Source organism: Eurytemora carolleeae, unplaced genomic scaffold, assembly GCF_000591075.1.
Source record: "Eurytemora carolleeae unplaced genomic scaffold, Eaff_2.0 scaffold1861, whole genome shotgun sequence".
NCBI lineage: Eukaryota > Metazoa > Arthropoda > Copepoda > Calanoida > Temoridae > Eurytemora > Eurytemora carolleeae.
The window spans coordinates 16958-35497 of record NW_019397747.1 but is presented as its reverse complement, the minus strand read 5'-3'; the positions used below and the strand labels follow the sequence as shown (position 1 = coordinate 35497).

The 18540-nt window shown below is 37.0% G+C and overlaps 3 protein-coding genes across 4 annotated transcripts in view; all 3 read left to right on the top strand.

Moving 5' to 3' along the window:
* LOC111715748 (uncharacterized) overlaps positions 1-2227 on the top strand; it is a 4971-nt gene extending 2744 nt beyond the window's left edge. Inside the window, exons 6-9 of the mRNA XM_023491120.1 lie at positions 980-1088; positions 1409-1611; positions 1702-1830; positions 2216-2227. Coding sequence (XP_023346888.1) covers positions 980-1088; positions 1409-1611; positions 1702-1830; positions 2216-2227 — 453 coding nt within the window. The remainder of the gene's footprint in view (positions 1-979; positions 1089-1408; positions 1612-1701; positions 1831-2215) is intronic.
* Positions 2228-2398: 171 nt separating this feature from the next.
* Positions 2399-18264, top strand: LOC111715741 (DNA replication licensing factor mcm4-A). 2 transcript variants are annotated; one of them, XM_023491111.1, is made up of 10 exons: positions 2399-2503; positions 12177-12285; positions 12357-12479; positions 12970-13175; positions 13584-15228; positions 15645-15726; positions 16208-16288; positions 16418-16657; positions 17187-17278; positions 17963-18264. In XM_023491111.1, exons 1-10 carry the CDS (start codon positions 2482-2484, stop codon positions 18057-18059), a joined length of 2697 nt encoding a protein of 898 aa, XP_023346879.1. In that variant the 5' UTR covers positions 2399-2481; the 3' UTR covers positions 18060-18264. The 2 variants fall into 2 exon arrangements, with proteins under 2 accessions (XP_023346879.1, XP_023346880.1); XM_023491112.1 differs by lacking the exons at positions 15645-15726; positions 16208-16288; positions 16418-16657; positions 17187-17278; positions 17963-18264 and adding an exon at positions 15413-15485.
* LOC111715742 (uncharacterized) lies at positions 7853-12175 on the top strand. The gene is made up of 5 exons (XM_023491113.1): positions 7853-8043; positions 9125-9220; positions 10584-10712; positions 11302-11423; positions 11655-12175. The coding sequence occupies exons 1-5, from the start codon at positions 7868-7870 to the stop codon at positions 12077-12079; spliced, it is 948 nt and encodes a 315-aa protein (XP_023346881.1). The 5' UTR covers positions 7853-7867; the 3' UTR covers positions 12080-12175.
* Positions 18265-18540: the final 276 nt, after the last annotated feature.

The window sequence follows — 18540 nt, the reverse complement described above, 5'->3', positions numbered from 1 at the left end:
GGTAGGTAGGACAGGATACTGGGGTAGGTAGGACAGGATACTGGGGTAGGTAGGACAGGATACTGGGGTAGGTAGGACAGGATACTGGGGTAGGTAGGAGAGGATACTGGGGTAGGTAGGACAGTATACTGTGGTAGGTAGGACAGTATACTGAGGTATGTAGGGATACTGGGGTAGGTAGGACAGGTTATTGGAGTAGGTAGGACAGAATACTGGGGTAGGTAGGGATACTGGGGTAGGTAGGACAGGATATTGGGGAGGTAGGACGGGTTATTGGAGTAGGTAGGACAGGATACTGGGGTAGGTAAGACAGGATAAAGGGGTAGGTAAGACAGGATACTGGAGTAGGAAGGACAGGTTACTGTGGTAAGTCAGGTTACTGTGGTAGGTAGGACAGGATACTGGGGTAGATGGGACAGGATACTGGGGTAGGTAAGACAGGATACTGGGGTAGGTAGGACAGGATACTGGGGTAGGTAAGACAGGATACTGGAGTAGGTAGGACAGGTTACTGTGGTAGGTAAGACAGGATACTGGGGTAGGTAGGGCAGGATACTGGGGTAGATGGGACAGGATACTGGGGTAGGTAGGACAGGATACTGGAGAAGGCAGGACAGGATACTGGGGTAGATAGGAGAGGATACTGGGGTAGGTAGGACAGTATACTGTGGTAGGTAGGACAGGATACTGGGGTTGGTAGGACAGTACACTTACTGGTTTAGGTAGGACAGGATACTGTGGTAGGTAAGAATGGAAGGACACTTACTGGTTTAGGTAGGATAGGATACTGGGGTAGGTAAGACAGGACACTACTGGTTTAGGTAGGACAGGATACTGTTTAAGTGTAGGACAAAAAACCGGTTTAGGAGGACAGGATACAGGTTATGTATAGGCAGGATACTAAGTTTGATAATTTCTAGGTATATCGAGTTTAATACTATCAGTATGGAGATAGGATTATTAATAATAATATATCTAGATATATAGAGACCTGGAGAGTGTAGAGAAGATCTGTCGTGAATGTAATACTATCAGTATAGAGATAGGATTGAAATCTGGAGACGAATTTCTTGCTCTCCCCCCTCCAGGTAACAATGGAGTAATAAGTGATTAGTGATAAAAAGCAGTGCTTAGGCTCCGTATCAAAATTAAATAGATCCTAAGCACTGACAAAAAGGGTTTAGCACTTTTTATATTTATCTTGGAAACATTTGAACTAGGTGTGATTTAAGTTAAATGATGCAATGCTAAGGTTTAAACTTAAAGAAATTTTCATTACCTTGATCCAATTTTCCGTGTCAAAATGAAATGATCCTCGCACTAAAACCAAATCGAGATTTTTTTCTTTTTTATAAGTTCGAATTTTTCATGATATTATTTTCTTCCTGATAAACGCTGAATGTTTCAGCTGTAAAGGATGGGACGGTTACCCGGCCTCCAGGTTTATCTACAATACAGACGGAGCTCTCCAGTCTAGAGAAAGAGCTGAAGAATAAGAACCAGATGGATAACCTGGAGCTAAACAAGATTAAGACAAGGCTAGAAGCTAACCAGGATTTGATGAGGTCTGCCCTCAAGAAGTCTACGTATTTGAAGGTAGGGGGTGCTATTGTGGGATGGGATGTTTAATGTTTGATTGTGGTTTGATAGTGGTTGTGACTGTGATTTCATTTCGGATTTTATTTCTGGTTTTATTTACAGGATAAACTGTGTGAGGTTGAGGGAACCCTAGTGGAAAAGAAGGCAAGGATTGAAAAAGAAGAATCCGCTTTAGATAAGAAAATTTCATCCCTCAAGGCTGAGATGCTTCAGCTTAGAAGTGATTCACAGGTTTTTGTTCAGATTTTTAATTGCTTAATCGATTTTATAGACCAGGAACTATAAAACTTTTTTTATAAATCTGATTTTAAAACTCTAATAGTAAAATCTTTCTTTCTTTCTTTATCCAATAAACGTCATGACATGACTCCAGGGGAAGGTTTCTGGATGGTCTGAATTTGAATAGATTTTTCAAAATCCACAAAGAAAAAATAGACAACTCCGCAAAATTTTCGTTTGATTAGGTAGAATTCCTTAATTAGGTAGAATAACAAGTCATGGATAATTACTTAATTATGTTCTTTCCTCATTATTTTAAGCATGAAAAATGTTTACTGTGAGTTTTCAGGAACCCAAAGGCGTAAAATGGGGGTTTTAAATTTAACTAATATATCAGGACCACCGATGATCTGGTTTACGTTAATTAAACGATGAATTAAAAGTCTTGATCATGAAAATTCCGTACTTTCTGAATAATCATTTTTTTTGTTTTTTGACTAAATTAGCGTTCTTATTGCGTCACATTACAACGTTTACCTCGCACTTATCTTATCATAATGTTCTAATGGTTTAGAATGAAATGGATGGGATTAAAGAGGAAATTGATGCTAAGAAAGCTAAGCTTCAAAAGCTGGAAGAGCACAAGATAAGAAGAGCTGCAGAATGGGAGCAGTTTCTGAAAGAGGTAAATATCTACGTCATGTATTTACACCCTACCCGGAAGTGCTGGGATAGATAGATCAATATGTTGATCAAGATATTCAGGAAATTTTATCAACTGGAGAGAGGTTGCTCAACTACCTGTCGCCGGTTCAAATTCTGTATCACCGATTCAAATTTATAGTTTTGTAAGTATTTGAACCTGCGTTAGGTAGTTCAGATGTATCATGACCGTTGGACTGTTCCAGTCTTCCTTGGGCCTTGATGTATTCACATTCATTTTTTTATATTTTTACAAAGTTAAATTTTTTTTTAAATTGGATTTCTCTTACCTTGTGAGAAGGACGTGCAAGTAGTTGCTTTTCTGAATATTTTTTTAGAGAAAAAAATGATAAAACATTAAAGATTTTTAAACTGATGTAGTTTACTTTTATTAAACACTTTGCAATGTCTTAACTCTAAAATAATAAAAGTGAGGAAAAAAACTATTCAAAACCATGCTGAATATTGACTCTGAAAAGAAATATAAACAAACAACGAACCACCTGAAACATCAACCCGAGTTTGTTTGTTTTGTGTTTTATGTTAAACCAGCTGAAGGGCCCGGCGTTGCCCGTAGAACAAAAAATTAGAAAAAAAAATTTAAATGTAAAAAAATTGCGAAAAAGGTATTTAATTTAGAATTTTTTTTAGCTTATGAAGCCCCCGGCCACCCATGAGTGTCCACAAAAAAAATCAGCCCAATCAATTCAGCCGGCTATACGCAACATGTATATATACGAATGTCTTGTTTTATTATAGATTAACAAAATTTGGAAACTGAACCTTCAGTTAATTTCTCCTGATAGCATGTAATTTCTTTTATATCATCAAATTTCTCTTGAATCATTTCTTTTAAAAAACTGTTTTTTAAATGTAACAAAACATGATTTTATTAATTATGTTTTTGTTAAAGGCTTTAAAGATGTCCAAAGAGCATGTGGCAACAAATATGGAAATTCTTGAGCGGGCGAAGAAGAAGGTTCAGAACCGGGTGAGTGACTAATATTACAATGATATTTTTTAGTGATACATTCTTAGGATCCATTTCCTCCGGATCCTGGATCCTCCCTGAAAAAATGGATCCGGTTCCAGACTATGAAAAGTTCTTTAGAATTTAGGAATGGAAAATTTTCAACAGCAAAAAAATCTTGGTTTTTCTTGCACTTGATGCACCATTCAGAGATTAGGAAATTTTTAATTATCAATTTTTCAACCGTTGAGATTTGTGTTTGGAGAGCGTTTTTCAACAGGTTTCGGTTAAAATGTTTTCCCTGTTAGTTCCAGATCCGTGGATCCGCATATTTTTGCGGATCCAGGTCCAGGAAGCCAAAATGCTTAGGATCCATTTAATAAGTTGTTTTTTTTTCGGTGTTTTTTTTGATATATTCGCCTGATTGTTCTACAGGGAGACTCAGATAACTGTGGAACAGGAAGAGAAGACTCAAAATATAATTTTAAATGGTCCAAGGAGCATTAAAAACTGCAATTGTACAGTGTACAGTGTTCAAAGACTATTTTGACTTATGTTAATTTTCAAACTATTTACATTTCAACATGAATACACGTAAGATTGATATAATATCGTCTTACTATTCCACATTGTTATGGGTATCACTGTATAAATTCTGCGTTTTGTTAAGAAAAAGAAGCAGAAGGAAGATGTGGAGGAAGCTTTGAGGGATCTTCTTGAAATAGAGGCAGAACTGAACCAGGTCTAGGAATAGTTTAATTTTTCTCCTAATCTTATCATGAATTGGACTCAAGCAGGACATTAAATAGAGGCAGAACTGAACCAGGTCTAGGAATAGTTTAATTTTTCTCCTAATCTTATCATGAATTGGACTCAAGCAGGACATTAAATAGAGGCAGAACTGAACCAGGTCTAGGAATAGTTTTATTTTTCTCTTAATCTTATCATGAATTGGACTCAAGCAGGACATTAAAAAAAGGCATTTTATTCTAGGGTTGACATATTAGCAACATTTTCTTATATTTTTTTACTGTAATTCTTAATGAAGTTTTTTTTAACATTGGGATTAATTTGATTGATCTAGTGTTTAGCAGTGGTTAGGAACCATTTAATTTTTATGCGGATCCGGATCCTGGATCCGCACTGGAAAAATTTTACAGTCTCATTCTTTACAGTCTCATTCTTTACAGTCTCATTCTTTACAGTCTCATTCTTTACAGTCTCATTCTTTGTGTGTAATAGCCAACTAATGTTTTTTCTAGGCCATGGCTAGTGCGGGGAGTCTTCTTAAGAATACGGAATGAAGTATCCTTTCTTACGCAGTGACCTGTATTTGAAAATTATTATATATATATATTTATATGGCGGTCTGGGCTCTCCAAGATCCTTATCTAATGTAAAATTATGTAATTAAAATCTATACTTTATATTTTATCAGAGAAAATGTGATCAAGTCTTGGGTAGGAGTTTAAGAGGGAGAAATCAAGGTTAGAACTTCAAGATTAAAAAGGTTATAATTGAGGAGTGTATATTTTTCAGAGTTCTTAAATTGGTTTTTCACTCCTTTAGATACTTTTTACCTAAAAATTCATCAATGTTCTCTAATTCAGCAAGTAAAAAGCTTTAAAATATATAACCTCTGTAATTGGGTTTTGCACATTGAATTAGTGTCAACCCAAAATTTAATATTCATGGTTTCTTGTTTCTTATTGGATGCTGGTTGTTCAACTTCTCATTCATAAGTTTTCCTTTGTAAGGGTTAACTGAATTTATGTTTTTCTTCCGAGAGAAACTTGATATTCATAAGTTTTCTTCTTTCTTCTGATGGGGGTTTAACTTGATATTCATAAGTTTTCTTCTTTCTTCTGATGGGGGTTTAACTTGATATCCATAAGTTTTCTTCTTTCTTCTGATGGGGGTTTAACATGATGTTCTTAAGTTTTCTTCTGAAAGGGTTAACTTGATATCCATAAGCTTTCTTATGAGAGGAAGGGTTAACTTAATTTTCACCAGTTTTCTTCTTTCCTCTAGGAGATTGTACTTCATAAGTTTTCTCGGAGGGATTTAACTTACATAAGTTTTCTTAGAGATTTAACTTGATATTCATAAGTTTTCTTCTGAGGGATTTAACTTAATATTCATAAGTTTTATTCCTAGGGGCGTAAATTAATATGCATAGCTTTCTTCTGAGATATTTAACTTAATATTCATAAGTTTTCTCCTTCCTGAGTGGATTTGTTTGATATGTTTAGATGCCTGGTAGAAGAGGAGGATCGGGGCTATATTCAACCTTATCAGATCTACAGTTCCCACAGATTAAAAACTTTTCCCCGGACTCATTTGACTGGTTGTTTGAGGTTATTTTTCTCCATTTTTTTTCATCCTTAATTAATCCATATTTTTTTCAAACAAATTGCCCTACCTCAACAGTACACCCCCTTTCTTTATTTATACTAAAGGCTTAAAAGATTCTGGATGATTAGGAAAGTTACTTTTTGGAAAAACCAACGGTGAAAATAATAGGTTATCAACTAAAAAAAATCTACTTTTTTGGTGAAAGCACCCTGCGTTGTGAATGAGACATGCTATTCTTTGATACTCAAAAGTCACGTGAATTTTATGAAATCCAGACTTTTGTTTCGTTTGTTTTTCAAGGTTTTTGAAATTCTAAAACTAAACTTTTTTGAGAAGTTTTACATATTTGAAATTATTTATTCTAAACATTTGCTTCTCCTAGGATACTGAAAGTAGCGAACTTTTGAACTGGGTTTCATCTCATTTAACCCTGGAAGAGAATTATCTAACTTTGGAAGAATTGGAATCCTTCTCTAACATTTCTCCAGGGTAAGAGAACATTCAACTTTTTTTCTTCAATTTTGTTATTACTCTATAGGTGACGTGATTTTTATAATTCGTAAAGGGCTAAAGCTTGCGGTTGGGATAGCCATATCTATCAAGTAATGACCTCATACAGTGATAACCAAAAAACTCTGGAATAGGAAGTCGACTTTTAGTCTCAAGTTATGACTTTGATTAATTCAATAAACATGAGACAACAGTTGTTCAGTGTAAATAGACCCATTTCACTAAATAAGTTATTTAATTTCTTGCTTTGAAGCAACATCAAATGCACTTCAGTATTGCGTTAATGTCGTCTTCCTGTTCTGTAGTTTTCTGGTTCTGTAGTTTTTGTCTTGTTTGTCTAGAGAACTCCTATCTGGTGAACTGTTGGAAGCTGCACTGGAGTCTTCTGCAGGAACAGATTCAGATTTATCCTACCAGGAACTAGAGAGGAGAATATCTGCACTTGAAGCTGAATTAGGTAAACCAGACCTTCTTCTTGTTCGATACACTTGGATTGCAATGAGAGTCGCCCCTTTTTGAAAAACGGGCTCAACGACAACGACGACGACGACAAAGGCGACTACAATGAAATGACAATGAAATTACAATGAAATGACTATGATAACAATGATGACTATGATAATGGTTCAGGCTGGAACGAGGAATGTCTGGAGTCACTGTTCCACACTAAGAAAGAATGGACCAATGTTTGCAACGCACAGACCCGTTCTCTAGGTAATAAACTCGCTTAACCGGAGGTTAAAACTTACGATTAGAATAACGCTTAGCGGTTTATGCGGAATCCTCTAACTCTTAACTTTGATTGGTCCGACTGTTCAAGGAACGGGTTAGTGTTTTTTGAAAAGATTAAATACAAGTTTTGGTCTCTAGTTTGTGTAAGCCACCCTTTTGACTTACAAAATTATTATTTCCAAATATTTATAAATTTCCAATTTAGGATCATTAAAAGATCAATGTGATAAAGTACGACGGGAAGAAAGACTGCGTCAAGAACAAGTTTTGCAGACTAGTGTTCTTCATAATTCTGCTCTTCATGATATAAGGTAACCCCCCCTCCCTCCCTCTTAAGCTTGTAACTCCCATGTAGGGGGACTGTAAGTGTAATGTCAAGTGACCCTCAATGCAAAGATTACAATGCACGATTTACATTGGTACCCCTAAAAGCTTTGTCTGATCAAGTATTAATTGATAACAATGTTTATAATACTGGAAACTGATTATTTTCTATTGCGGTTTTTATGTAAAAGTGATTGTTTAGAAATATCTTTTTTCTGTTTAAAAATATATAATACCCAATCGTGGTTTCCCTCTGAAAGTGACTTGATGGTAAAAGCAGCAATATCAAGGAAGGAACTTAATTTGACCTCGCAGAACAGAAAACGACGATATTTTAGNGTGGGGGGGGGGGGATGAAGACTTCCAAAAATTTTAGAAGAAATTCTTCCTCGATGCATTTTTCGAATTGTCTTCTTTATACATCAAATCTTTTGGTATTTGTTCAAACTGTTTGAAATGAATGTTAAGGATGCCGGGGTTCTTGCATCTCTTCGAGTTCTAAGACGTGCTATATCCGGTACATTGAGCTCCGGGGACCTGATCCTTCCCGTTCCGGGTCCTGTTAAACCCAATATATCTGTGTTTGAACCTGATGCTAAGATTAGGGATGAGATATCAGGCTTAGTTACTGCGTAAGTAAAATCTTTTAAACTCAAGTTCAAGTACAAGTACAGCTGTTCAAACCATATTTTTCAAGTACAGCTGTTCAAACCATATTTTTAAAGTACAGCTGTTCAAACCATATTTTTCAAGTACAGCTGTTCAAACCATATTTTTCAAGTACAGCTGTTCAAACCAAATTTTTCAAGTACAGCTGTTCAAACCATATTTTTTTTTTACTCTTTTCTTTTAGTCTTATCTTATAATCTTGTTTACATCCTAGTGTTCTTGTAAACAAACATTTTGGTAAATAGTTATTGCTCCGGTCTTCCTACCCTGCTCAGTTATACCATTACCAATTTATAATTATACTTTGCTGGTCTGTCTGTTTGTATCCAATAAACGTCAAATCAGCTAAACCGATCGGACCCCCATGTTTTATGGCATCTCGCCCGACCAAAGCGAAGGGTTATGAACCAAGAAGGTTGGACAATTTTGCCAGGACAAAATAATTCCGACATTTATTATTTTTAAATACACTTAAAGTAGGAAAATGCGTTAAAATTTGAGAATTATTAAAAGTGGCTTCTTTCAGAGTTATTTTAATCTGAGCTGGAAACTTTAGATTATTGCTTGATCCTCTCTTTTTCTTAATATATTCTTAATCTTGTACTTGTATCCTAAAAAGTGTACAAAATTCAACCATTCAGAGTCGCTTATATGAAGCCGATAAATTTGAAATTTTGCGCGCCATTCAAGATTATATACAGAAACGGGAGGGACTCTCTAAATTAAAATAACTGGTTTTTGATTTTTCTTTACTTCATCCAAAAAAGAACGGTTTAAGAAGAAAATCAAAAGTGTTTCCATTGGATACTCAGATTAAGTAATTGGGATTAAGGATATCTCATTCTAAAGTTTTAATCTGAGCTTTTCTCCTGAAAACAGTTTCCTATCTGTCCTAATCCGGAGTTTAAGAGNTCAGCTTTAGAATTCCGTCAAAAAAAAAACCCGGGAAATTCGTTGAGTTTGATTGTTATAATTTAGAAATGTGCAAGAGTTTTGCAGATAGTTCAGGAACAATAAAATTATTACTTATCTTTATTTATCCAGATGTGTTTGTTGTTACTGTGAGAAGATCTTAACTACCGACTATCAGATCAAATACAGAAGATCTCTTTTTATTATCAATAAAATGAAAATTTTAAGGTAAAGGAACCAATTACTTATAATTCTAATTTGCTAACCTTTATATCTTTGCAACCTGGTGCCAGAGATTTTATTTTTTTTTAAATTATTTTTTTTTTTTTTTTTTATTTTATTTTTTTTTAAATAATATCTGCAGAATTTTAGTCCAAATCCTGAAGTTTAAAATTTTGTGGGAGATTACAATGCACGATTTACATTGGTACCCCTAAAAGCTTTGTCTGATCAAGTATTAATTGATAACAATGTTTATAATACTGGAAACTGATTATTTTCTATTGCGGTTTTTATGTAAAAGTGATTGTTTAGAAATATCTTTTTTCTGTTTAAAAATATATAATACCCAATCGTGGTTTCCCTCTGAAAGTGACTTGATGGTAAAAGCAGCAATATCAAGGAAGGAACTTAATTTGACCTCGCAGAACAGAAAACGACGATATTTTAGTCATTGCAACTCAGATAAAGGTTTATAGGGTATTTAACTCTAGATGAAGATGAATCATAAAATTAGGTCAACAGTATCTTTAAGGAGCGAAAAAAATACATATCTTTGTTTTAAGAACGATCCTGGATGAGTTGACCCATGAGCTACGGAAGCCTAGACCTGGACCTGATGAGCAGGTTCTGCTCTGTAAGATGAATCTCGGCAGGATCAATGAAATGGAATCCAACCTGAACCTTGAGCTCGGAAACTTGATCACGGATCTATTTGGATCCAGATTCTCCGAGCTTGGGATTGGATCCGTGCAAGAGGTATTTAATGTTTGATATTTAAATAATTATCGTTTTTCTAGTGTTTTATTCTGATTTCTGAGAATCTACATTGTTTCTTTACGCAGAAATCAAGCCAGGTTGGGTTGGGTTGGGTNGGTCGACTGTTTAAAAAAACTAAGAATGTTTAGATTAAGAAGGATGATACCGAAGGACTGATTGATCTTGGATCTGATACAGTCCTAGAGCTGGTGAGAGGAAGAGATAAAACTGAGTTTCTTCATCTTAAATCCGAGATTAACAGGGTGCGGGTGAGCATCTTTAAAGATGAGATTCAACGAATAGAAACTGCCGCTCAGGTAACAACTATTGATTTATATTTTATTTAACTTGTTAATAGGTCTGGTAAGTTTAAAAACTTGCAAAGAAAAGACTTCCAACAATTCTAAACTGTGTTCTGTTAAAGTTTGTTTTCATTAAACTTTGCGTTATTTTATCATTAAAAAAAATAATATGAACCCAAGAAAAAGCATTTTAGCACGGCTTGTTTTTGGTTCGTGCATATATTTCTTTAAGTCAAAATTTGGCTTAGTGTAAGAAAAGTACAAATATAGCAGCAACAACAAAAAATTAAATTTTTGATATTTATATTTAGGGATATTCTGCTGGAGAGACGGGGTAGACAGGAGATACTGGATATCCTACTCCTCACTGAGACAGGGATACTCATTGACATATCGGAAACCATGAAAAATTTAGAAACTAGATTTCAACGTTCTAAACGGTAAGATTATCCAGTTTTATCTTTAAGGGACTGCAAAAGTATCAAGTAAACATCCATTGACAGAGTGGCATCTCCGATTTACAACGCTACCCTTAAAAGCTTTGTCTAGTATGAATTAGATATCAATGTTTATAATTTTGAAAACTGATCATTTAATTTCCCTACAAAAGTTGTTTGCGCATTTCTTGCTTTAAACACAGAGAAATTAAAAGAATTGAACAGTTTTTAAAGTTAAAAAATGTCTTCTTTGTTTTTGTTTTACTATGTATACAATAAAAAACATGTTCACAATTGAAATAAAAGAGCCTAAAAGAATTAAAAGTTTTGTTATCCTCCCTCCACATTACTGATCATTGATCAGACAACGGTTTTAAGGGTACCGTTGTGAATATAGCATGCCTATTTTATTTTATTTTATTTTTTAATCAACAAAACTAGTGAAAAAAAATGAAAAGTTCTTGTTAACATTAAATTACTTCAGTCCCAGCTAAGTTATATTTTTTTATTTTACTTTAACTTCTGATTTTGTTTCTGTTTTTCCTCTACCTCTACATGTAATTGTTTTGACATGAAGGCCTGATATTTATAGGAACCTAGACGGGTTTAGAAGCGCTGTTGAGAGCTTAGTATCCGGGTTCGGAGAAAAGGGGAAACTCATTCTTCCCGAGGATTCAACCTTCTCCAACCTTCACGCGGTTCTGAAAATATCAGGTACATGGAGTTATAGTCGCTTGAGTTTCTTATAAAGGGAGTATCTCGCTAGACATGGTAGTTGAGCTAAGAGTGTAGTATTGTAGATGGTTTATACAATAGGGCAAACTCAATCTTTTAAAACCTGTTTGGCGCTCGCCCTCAGACAGGCTGTGGCGCGCCACAACCTTCTGGGCAGCTGTGCCGCGCCACAACCTCAAATGATTTCCTTTAAAAAAAATTCCTGTTTAGGTTTAGTGGATAATTTAGCGACGTACACAGGGGTTGAAACTGCTCTGAGCAATCTTATCTCGGAGAAATTCAACCTGACGGAGAAAATCCGCCGAGAAGAGAAATCCCGACTCCGGCATCTGGAGCAGACAGAGATCAGTATACGTCGTCTCTCCTCTAGTTTACATATAGACATGGATTCGTCTCTAAAACCTCTGTGTCTGGTTCCTCGGGAAATATCTAGGGGTATATCAAGTATAGACCGAGGAATGAGGGACCTGGAGCTGAAACTAAAGAAACTTTTGACAGACTGGGAAACTAAAAAGACTGAGCTGAAAACGAAACCGTACTTCAAGTTACAAAGAGAGGCCTGGATAGATTTCCTATTGAGACCTGATACTCTAACCGTGAATATCCGGGCTGTGCAAAACAAAGTAAAATACTAAACCCAACTCCCTCCGAACTAATACCAGTGATAGGTTTTCAAATTTTCATCAACCCTGTTTTAACTCTAGAATTACATTTATCTATGTTTTATTGCAGAGAAAATGTCGAGTCCTCGTTCCACTCGGAATACTCCAAGACGTGGAGGGGAAACTCCGTCCTCTCCGGCAGGGAGCACCAAATCTGGATCCTCCAGGTCTCGTTCCAGGTAGGGTCAGCACCAGAGAATTGGCGCGAAAAAATTTAAATGGCGGGAAAATTTTATTAAGTTTTATTTAGAGCCCAAGATATGGATGTATCTGATATGTCGGACCTAGCTGCACCTCTTCCTTCATCTCCAGCAGTTGGACGTTCTCCTGGAGTAGCACCATCTCCAGCACCTCTCTCAGAACTTGACTACAGGTAGATATTTTTACGATCCTGATTAAGGTGTATAATGAGGGATGTGACACCCCCCCCCCCCCCCCCCCCCCCGCTGATCTTTTCTGTAGAAGTAGTGCTAAACAGCCTTGATCAGGAAGGGATTGTGATCTTATACCCCGGCCAGGTCAATGAGCTATTGAACACTCCTTATCTTCTTTAATTAAATTTGACCTTTCTAATTATTATTTAGCAATATTTCAACTTTTCATTAAAGACGTAAAGAATGATCTAAATCTTAAACTTTTCGAATTTGATTTAAATTTCTAGCTTACTTTGATATTCATTACGTCATAAAGTTTTTTATAGATGAAAAGTCAATTGTTGGTGAATCTCAAACAACGAAAAGTGTTTGTATTTTGTTAAGAACTTATTTTCACAAAATTATTTTTAAACATTTTTTAGAGAGTGCTGCAAAAAGTAGCTCAATATCGTATAATTTCGAATATATTAATGAGTATTTGTGTATCAGGGGACCTGGGAGTGTGAGAGTAAGTGAGATCGATCTATCCTCTCCTCTTAACTATGGAACTCCGGGTAGTATTGGATCCAGTCTGAGAACCCCGAGAACCGGTTCTAGGGGAACCCCGGTCCGTGTTCGCTCCGATATCCAATCTGATCGTAGACTCCGGACTGTCAATCTGCCCAGCTCTCAGGACGGGATTCCTATGTCTCAAGGTGATAATAAAACTCAAATAAAGAATTGATTTTATTGGGATTTTCATTGATTTGTAAATAGAAAATGTCTGAAAATTCATAATTTCTATTTTATCTACGTTTTATTCCATATTTCCCCACTTTTTCAATTTTTAAAGGAACTTTAAGTGTAATTTCAAATTACCCCATGAAAAGTTGGCAATGCCCGATTCACATCGGTACCCTTGAAACCCTTATCTAATCAATAAAGAAAGAAAGTGTCTTTTTTCTAGATTTAAAACCGTTTAATTTTAATAGAAACCACCGTTAAAAACATTGATATCTAATTCATACTTGATCAGACTAAGTCATAAGGGATACCGTTGTGAATCTTTGCATGGAGTATTACTTGAAATTACGCGTACAGTCCCTTTAATAAGTATATTTCAGGAGATTTGATTCCCAGCTCCAGTGTGGGTCAGTTACCGAGCGACATGGTCCCGCCCAGCGAGAACAGTGAGAACGCACCTCACATGGTCATCTGGGGAACTGATGTTCAACTCAATGATTGCAAGCGGAAGTTTAAAAGGTTCATTCAAACCTTCCAGGATCCGGAGACAGCTGATGATGAAGAGTTCGAAGGATTGGATCATACCCAACCCTACTATCAGCAGAGGTTGAATGAGATTACGATCACGCTGATTCCGTTCTTGAACGTGAACTCTGGACACATCCAGGTGTTTGACGAGGAGCTGTACAGGCAGCTCATTCAGTATCCTCAGGAGGTCATTCCCATCCTCGACATGGCCGTCAACGAGCTCTTCTTCGACAAGTTCCCGGATACGGATCTTGATCATCAGATCCAGGTTCGACCGTATAATGCGGAGAAGACGAAAAACATGAGAGCGTTGAATCCCAATGATATTGATCAGCTGATCACGATCCAAGGAATGGTAATCCGTGCTAGTGATCTTATTCCGGAGTTAGCAGAGGGATTCTTCCAGTGCTCCGTGTGCAACAACACAGCCTCCAATGAGGTTGAGCGAGGACGTATTGCTGAACCAGTTCTCTGCTCACACTGCAACACAAACCACAGCTTTACACTCATTCACAACCGGAGCAAGTTCTCTGACAAGCAGATGATTAAACTCCAGGAGAGTCCGGATGATATGCCCGCTGGACAGACACCGTACACTGTCCGTCTCTATGTCCATGGAGAGCTTGTGGACAAGGTAATGCCCGGAGACCGTGTTTCCGTGACTGGTATCTACAGAGCTGTGCCACAACGTGCCAATCCTAAGACAAGGAACGTGATGTCAATCTACAAGACTCATATTGATGTTGTTCACTTCAGGAAGAGCGACTCCTCCAGGTTGAGGGATGGGAGTGACGAAGAGATGTTCACCGCAGAACGGATCGAACTTCTTAAGGGTCTATCTGAGAAGCCTGATATCTACGAGCGTCTGGCACGAGCTATTGCTCCGTCTATCTATGAGAACGAGGATATCAAGAAGGGTATCCTTCTCCAGATGTTCGGAGGAACCCGTAAGGATTTCACTAAGGCAGGACGTGGACACTTCAGATCTGAACTTAATATTCTTCTCTGCGGAGATCCAGGTACATCCAAGTCTCAGCTTCTCCAGTACATATTCCATCTTGTCCCAAGATCACAGTACACCAGTGGTAAAGGTTCCAGCGCTGTTGGTTTAACCGCCTATATCACCAAGGACCCGGATACACGGCAGATGGTTCTTCAGACCGGAGCTCTTGTCCTCGCCGACAACGGAGTTTGCTGTATCGACGAGTTCGATAAAATGAGTGATGCCACAAGATCCGTCCTGCACGAAGTTATGGAACAGCAAACCCTCTCTATTGCAAAGGCTGGGATCATCTGTCAACTGAACGCCAGAACTTCAATCCTAGCCGCAGCTAACCCTGTCGACTCCGAGTATGATCCTAAGAAAACCGTATCTGAGAATATTGATCTACCGCCGACTCTTATCTCCAGATTCGATCTGATATTCCTGGTTCTGGATCCAGCAAATGAACTCTACGATAAAAGACTGGCCAGGCATCTTGTTTCTCTCTACTTCAGGTAATTTGATTTTTAATTTGTGTTTTCATTTTACAGTTTGATCAGGTGGTTTGATCTATCTATCTAATATGTATCTAGGGACCAAGAGTAGGAGGAGGAAGAATGTCTCTCTATGTCAATATATCTATCTAAGGACCAAGAGAAGGAGGAGGAAGAATGTCTGTCTATATATCAACATATCTAGGGACCAAGAGCAGGAGGAGGAAGAATGTCTGTCTATGTCTATATATCTATATATCTAGGGACCAAGAGCAGGAGGAGGAAGAATGTCTCTCTATGTCTATATATCAACGTATCTAGGGACCAAGAGAAGGAGGAGGAAGAATGTATGTCCATGTCTATATAACTATATATCTAGGGACCAAGAGCAGGAGGAGGAAGAATGTCTGTCTATGTCTATATATCTATATATCTAGGGACCAAGAGCAGGAGGAGGAAGAATGTCTGTCCATGTCTATACTCAGAGATTATCTTGCATACGCCAAGTCTAAGTATAAGGTAAGCGAATACAAATAAGAAATTAAAGGGACTGTACGCTTCATTTTACATGATCCTATATTGAGAATAGTGGCATGTCCGATGCACAATTATTATTAGAGTAACAATGAGGACGATATCGTCGTTGAATTTTGATAATTTACTTCATTGTTTTTCCTGTATTAATCCGCAAAAAGAATATATATTTCTTCAGACAAAGGTTTAAAGGGAACGGTTTTCAATAAGATATGTCACTTTATAAATAGAGAGTCATTTTAATTTTTGTCTTCAACGAGATTAGCCAAAAAGTATAAAATATGTTTTAAGAAGTGACAAATATTGAAAAAGGGGATAAGCTGGTTTTTTATTTACTTAGCTACTTTCTTCTTGGACCAAGCAAACAGTTTTGTCCATGGATACATATCCGTGGCGGGGAGCGGCGTCGACCCCTATTTAATTGAATAAGGGTTTGTCAGCTAATAATATTAATAATATTTTTTAGCCCAAGATGAACGAGGAAGCTGGACAGAAGCTGATTGATTATTACGTTACTATGCGTAAGATTGGAGCAGGCAGAGGACAAGTAAGTTTTTTAGACATTGATTTTAATATTAGTTTTTAAGTTTTATACTTAACATACACAAAAAAATTATATGAAGCTGATTTATTTTTCACATGTATGTAATTTTAAATGAATTATTGTCTTGTTTAGATAACTGCCTACCCAAGACAGCTGGAGTCCTTGATCAGGTTGAGCGAGGCCCACGCCAAGATGAGGTTCTCCCAGGTGGTGGAGATGATCGATGTGGAGGAGGCCTATCGCCTGCACAGGGAGGCTGTTAAACAGTCCGCTACTGATCCTCAGACAGGACGGATTGATCTCGGGATTATCACTACCGGAGTATCCTCCGAGACCAGGAAGAAACGTCAAGAGGTTGCCGGAGCTCTCAAGGTCAGATTAAAGATTGAGTTTAAACGGAGTGTACCGTGTACCGTGTACAGTGTACAGTGTACTGTGTACTGTGTACAGTGTACAGTGTACAGTGTACAGTATACAGTATACAGTGTACACGTAGTTTCAAGTTTCCCTCCATTTGATGAGCGGCATGTCAGATTCTCAACCTTAGACCTTTCTTCTACATTTTACCCTACAGAACTTATTTGAGCATGAGCATTGAGCAACCGTCCTTTCATTTTACCCTACAGAACTTATTTGAGCATGAGCATTGAGCAACCGTCCTTTCATTTTGATTCCAACTTACTTAGGCAATGTCCTGCACTGCTGTAACATTAATCGAATGTATCCTTAAATTATAATTGTTTGAACGAAACTGATGTATATTTCTTATCTCTAAATCTTTGCAGCCTCATCTTTCAAACTTTGGATGTTTGATTCAGCTGAATTCATAGTTTGAAATATCAGGATGCAAAATTATATGGATATCTCCGACCCCAGATCTAACCATTGTCTGTATTATTAGGCTTTGTTGGATAAGAAGGGAAAGGTTGTTTCCCACAACTATGATAAGATCCTACAGGAGATGAGATCCAGTAGTGATATTCAGATCACAAGGTAGGAGTTCAGTTCCATCCTTGATCCTTGATCTTTCATTCGTCAACCTTGATTCTTGATCTGTCTATAATATGAAACCTTGATCTTCTTCTCGAACCTTAGATCTTCTACCCATTAACCTGAATTTTTTATCTTCTACTCATTACCCTGGACCCTTGATCCTCTACTCAACAACCTGGACATTGATCTTCTACTCAATAACCTGGACCCTTGATCTTCTACTCAATAACTAAACCCTTGATCTTCTACTCAATAACCTGGACCCTTGATCTTCTACTCAATAACTAAACCCTTGATCTTCTACTCATTAACCTGGACCTTTGATCTTCTAATTTTTAGCCTGAACCCTTGATCTTCTAATCATTAACCTGGACCCTTGATCTTCTACTCATTAGCCTGAACCTTTGATCTTCTACTCATTTACCTGGACCCTTGATCTTCTACTCATCAACCTGGACCCTTGATCTTCTACTCAATAACCTAAATCCTTGATCTTCTACTCATTAGCCTGAACCTTAGATCTTCTACTTATTAACCTGAACCTTTGATCTTCTACTCATTTACCTGAACCCTTAATCTTCTACTCATTTACCTGAACCCTTGATCTTCCATTCATTAACCTGAACCCTTGATCTTCCATTCATTAATCTAAAACCTTAAAAAATTATGATCTTATTGTTCTAGGGATATGTTTGATGACGCCTTGAAGGATCTTTCTGATCAAAGATATCTGAACAGAACCAATCAAAATATCAGGATCATCACAACCCTCGCCAGTTAAACCCAACCCTTCTCCGACAAGAGATCCGAATCCGTCCCTACCTTTCCCTCTTCAACCTTACAATCTAACTTGAGAAACCTTTTTTTCAAACTATTATAGAAGTTGAAGCTGTTCTAGATACAAGTGATAACCCTTATAAATCCTGCGACATGATCAAAAATATCGATTTTATATTTTTTATGAAATAAACCTATTTTAAACCAAGTACCCTGTATTCAACGGCTTGTTTAAGTGTAGGGAATATACTGATGTTGCATTTGATTTTGGATCGCGAGATTTTCTTTCTAGGTCCTTTTGCATAGTGAAACAAAAGCAATTGTTTTAAAAATTGTTGAGTCTAAACATGTGCTTTTCTGTATTATGTCAAATTTTGGCCAAAATTAACAACAGATTTATTTGTGTATATCCCTTGTATGCATTACAAACTTGATCCACAGGGTGTCCCAGGAAACATGACAGTTGGTGAATAGTTTTGAATGTC

Excerpts from the sequence above, each read along its gene's own strand:
- LOC111715741 (XM_023491111.1), top strand. The coding sequence starts at position 2,482 with ATGGGAGCAGTTTCTGAAAGAG. Across the intron at positions 15,229-15,644 it reads CTTGTTTCTCTCTACTTCAG|GGACCAAGAGCAGGAGGAGG; the intron begins GTAATTTGATTT and ends CTATATATCTAG. Across the intron at positions 16,289-16,417 it reads TTGGAGCAGGCAGAGGACAA|ATAACTGCCTACCCAAGACA; the intron begins GTAAGTTTTTTA and ends TGTCTTGTTTAG.
- LOC111715742 (XM_023491113.1), top strand. The coding sequence starts at position 7,868 with ATGAATGTTAAGGATGCCGGGGTTCTTGCATCTCTTCGAGTTCTAAGA. Across the intron at positions 8,044-9,124 it reads ATATCAGGCTTAGTTACTGC|ATGTGTTTGTTGTTACTGTG; the intron begins GTAAGTAAAATC and ends TTATTTATCCAG. Across the intron at positions 10,713-11,301 it reads AGATTTCAACGTTCTAAACG|GAACCTAGACGGGTTTAGAA; the intron begins GTAAGATTATCC and ends TGATATTTATAG.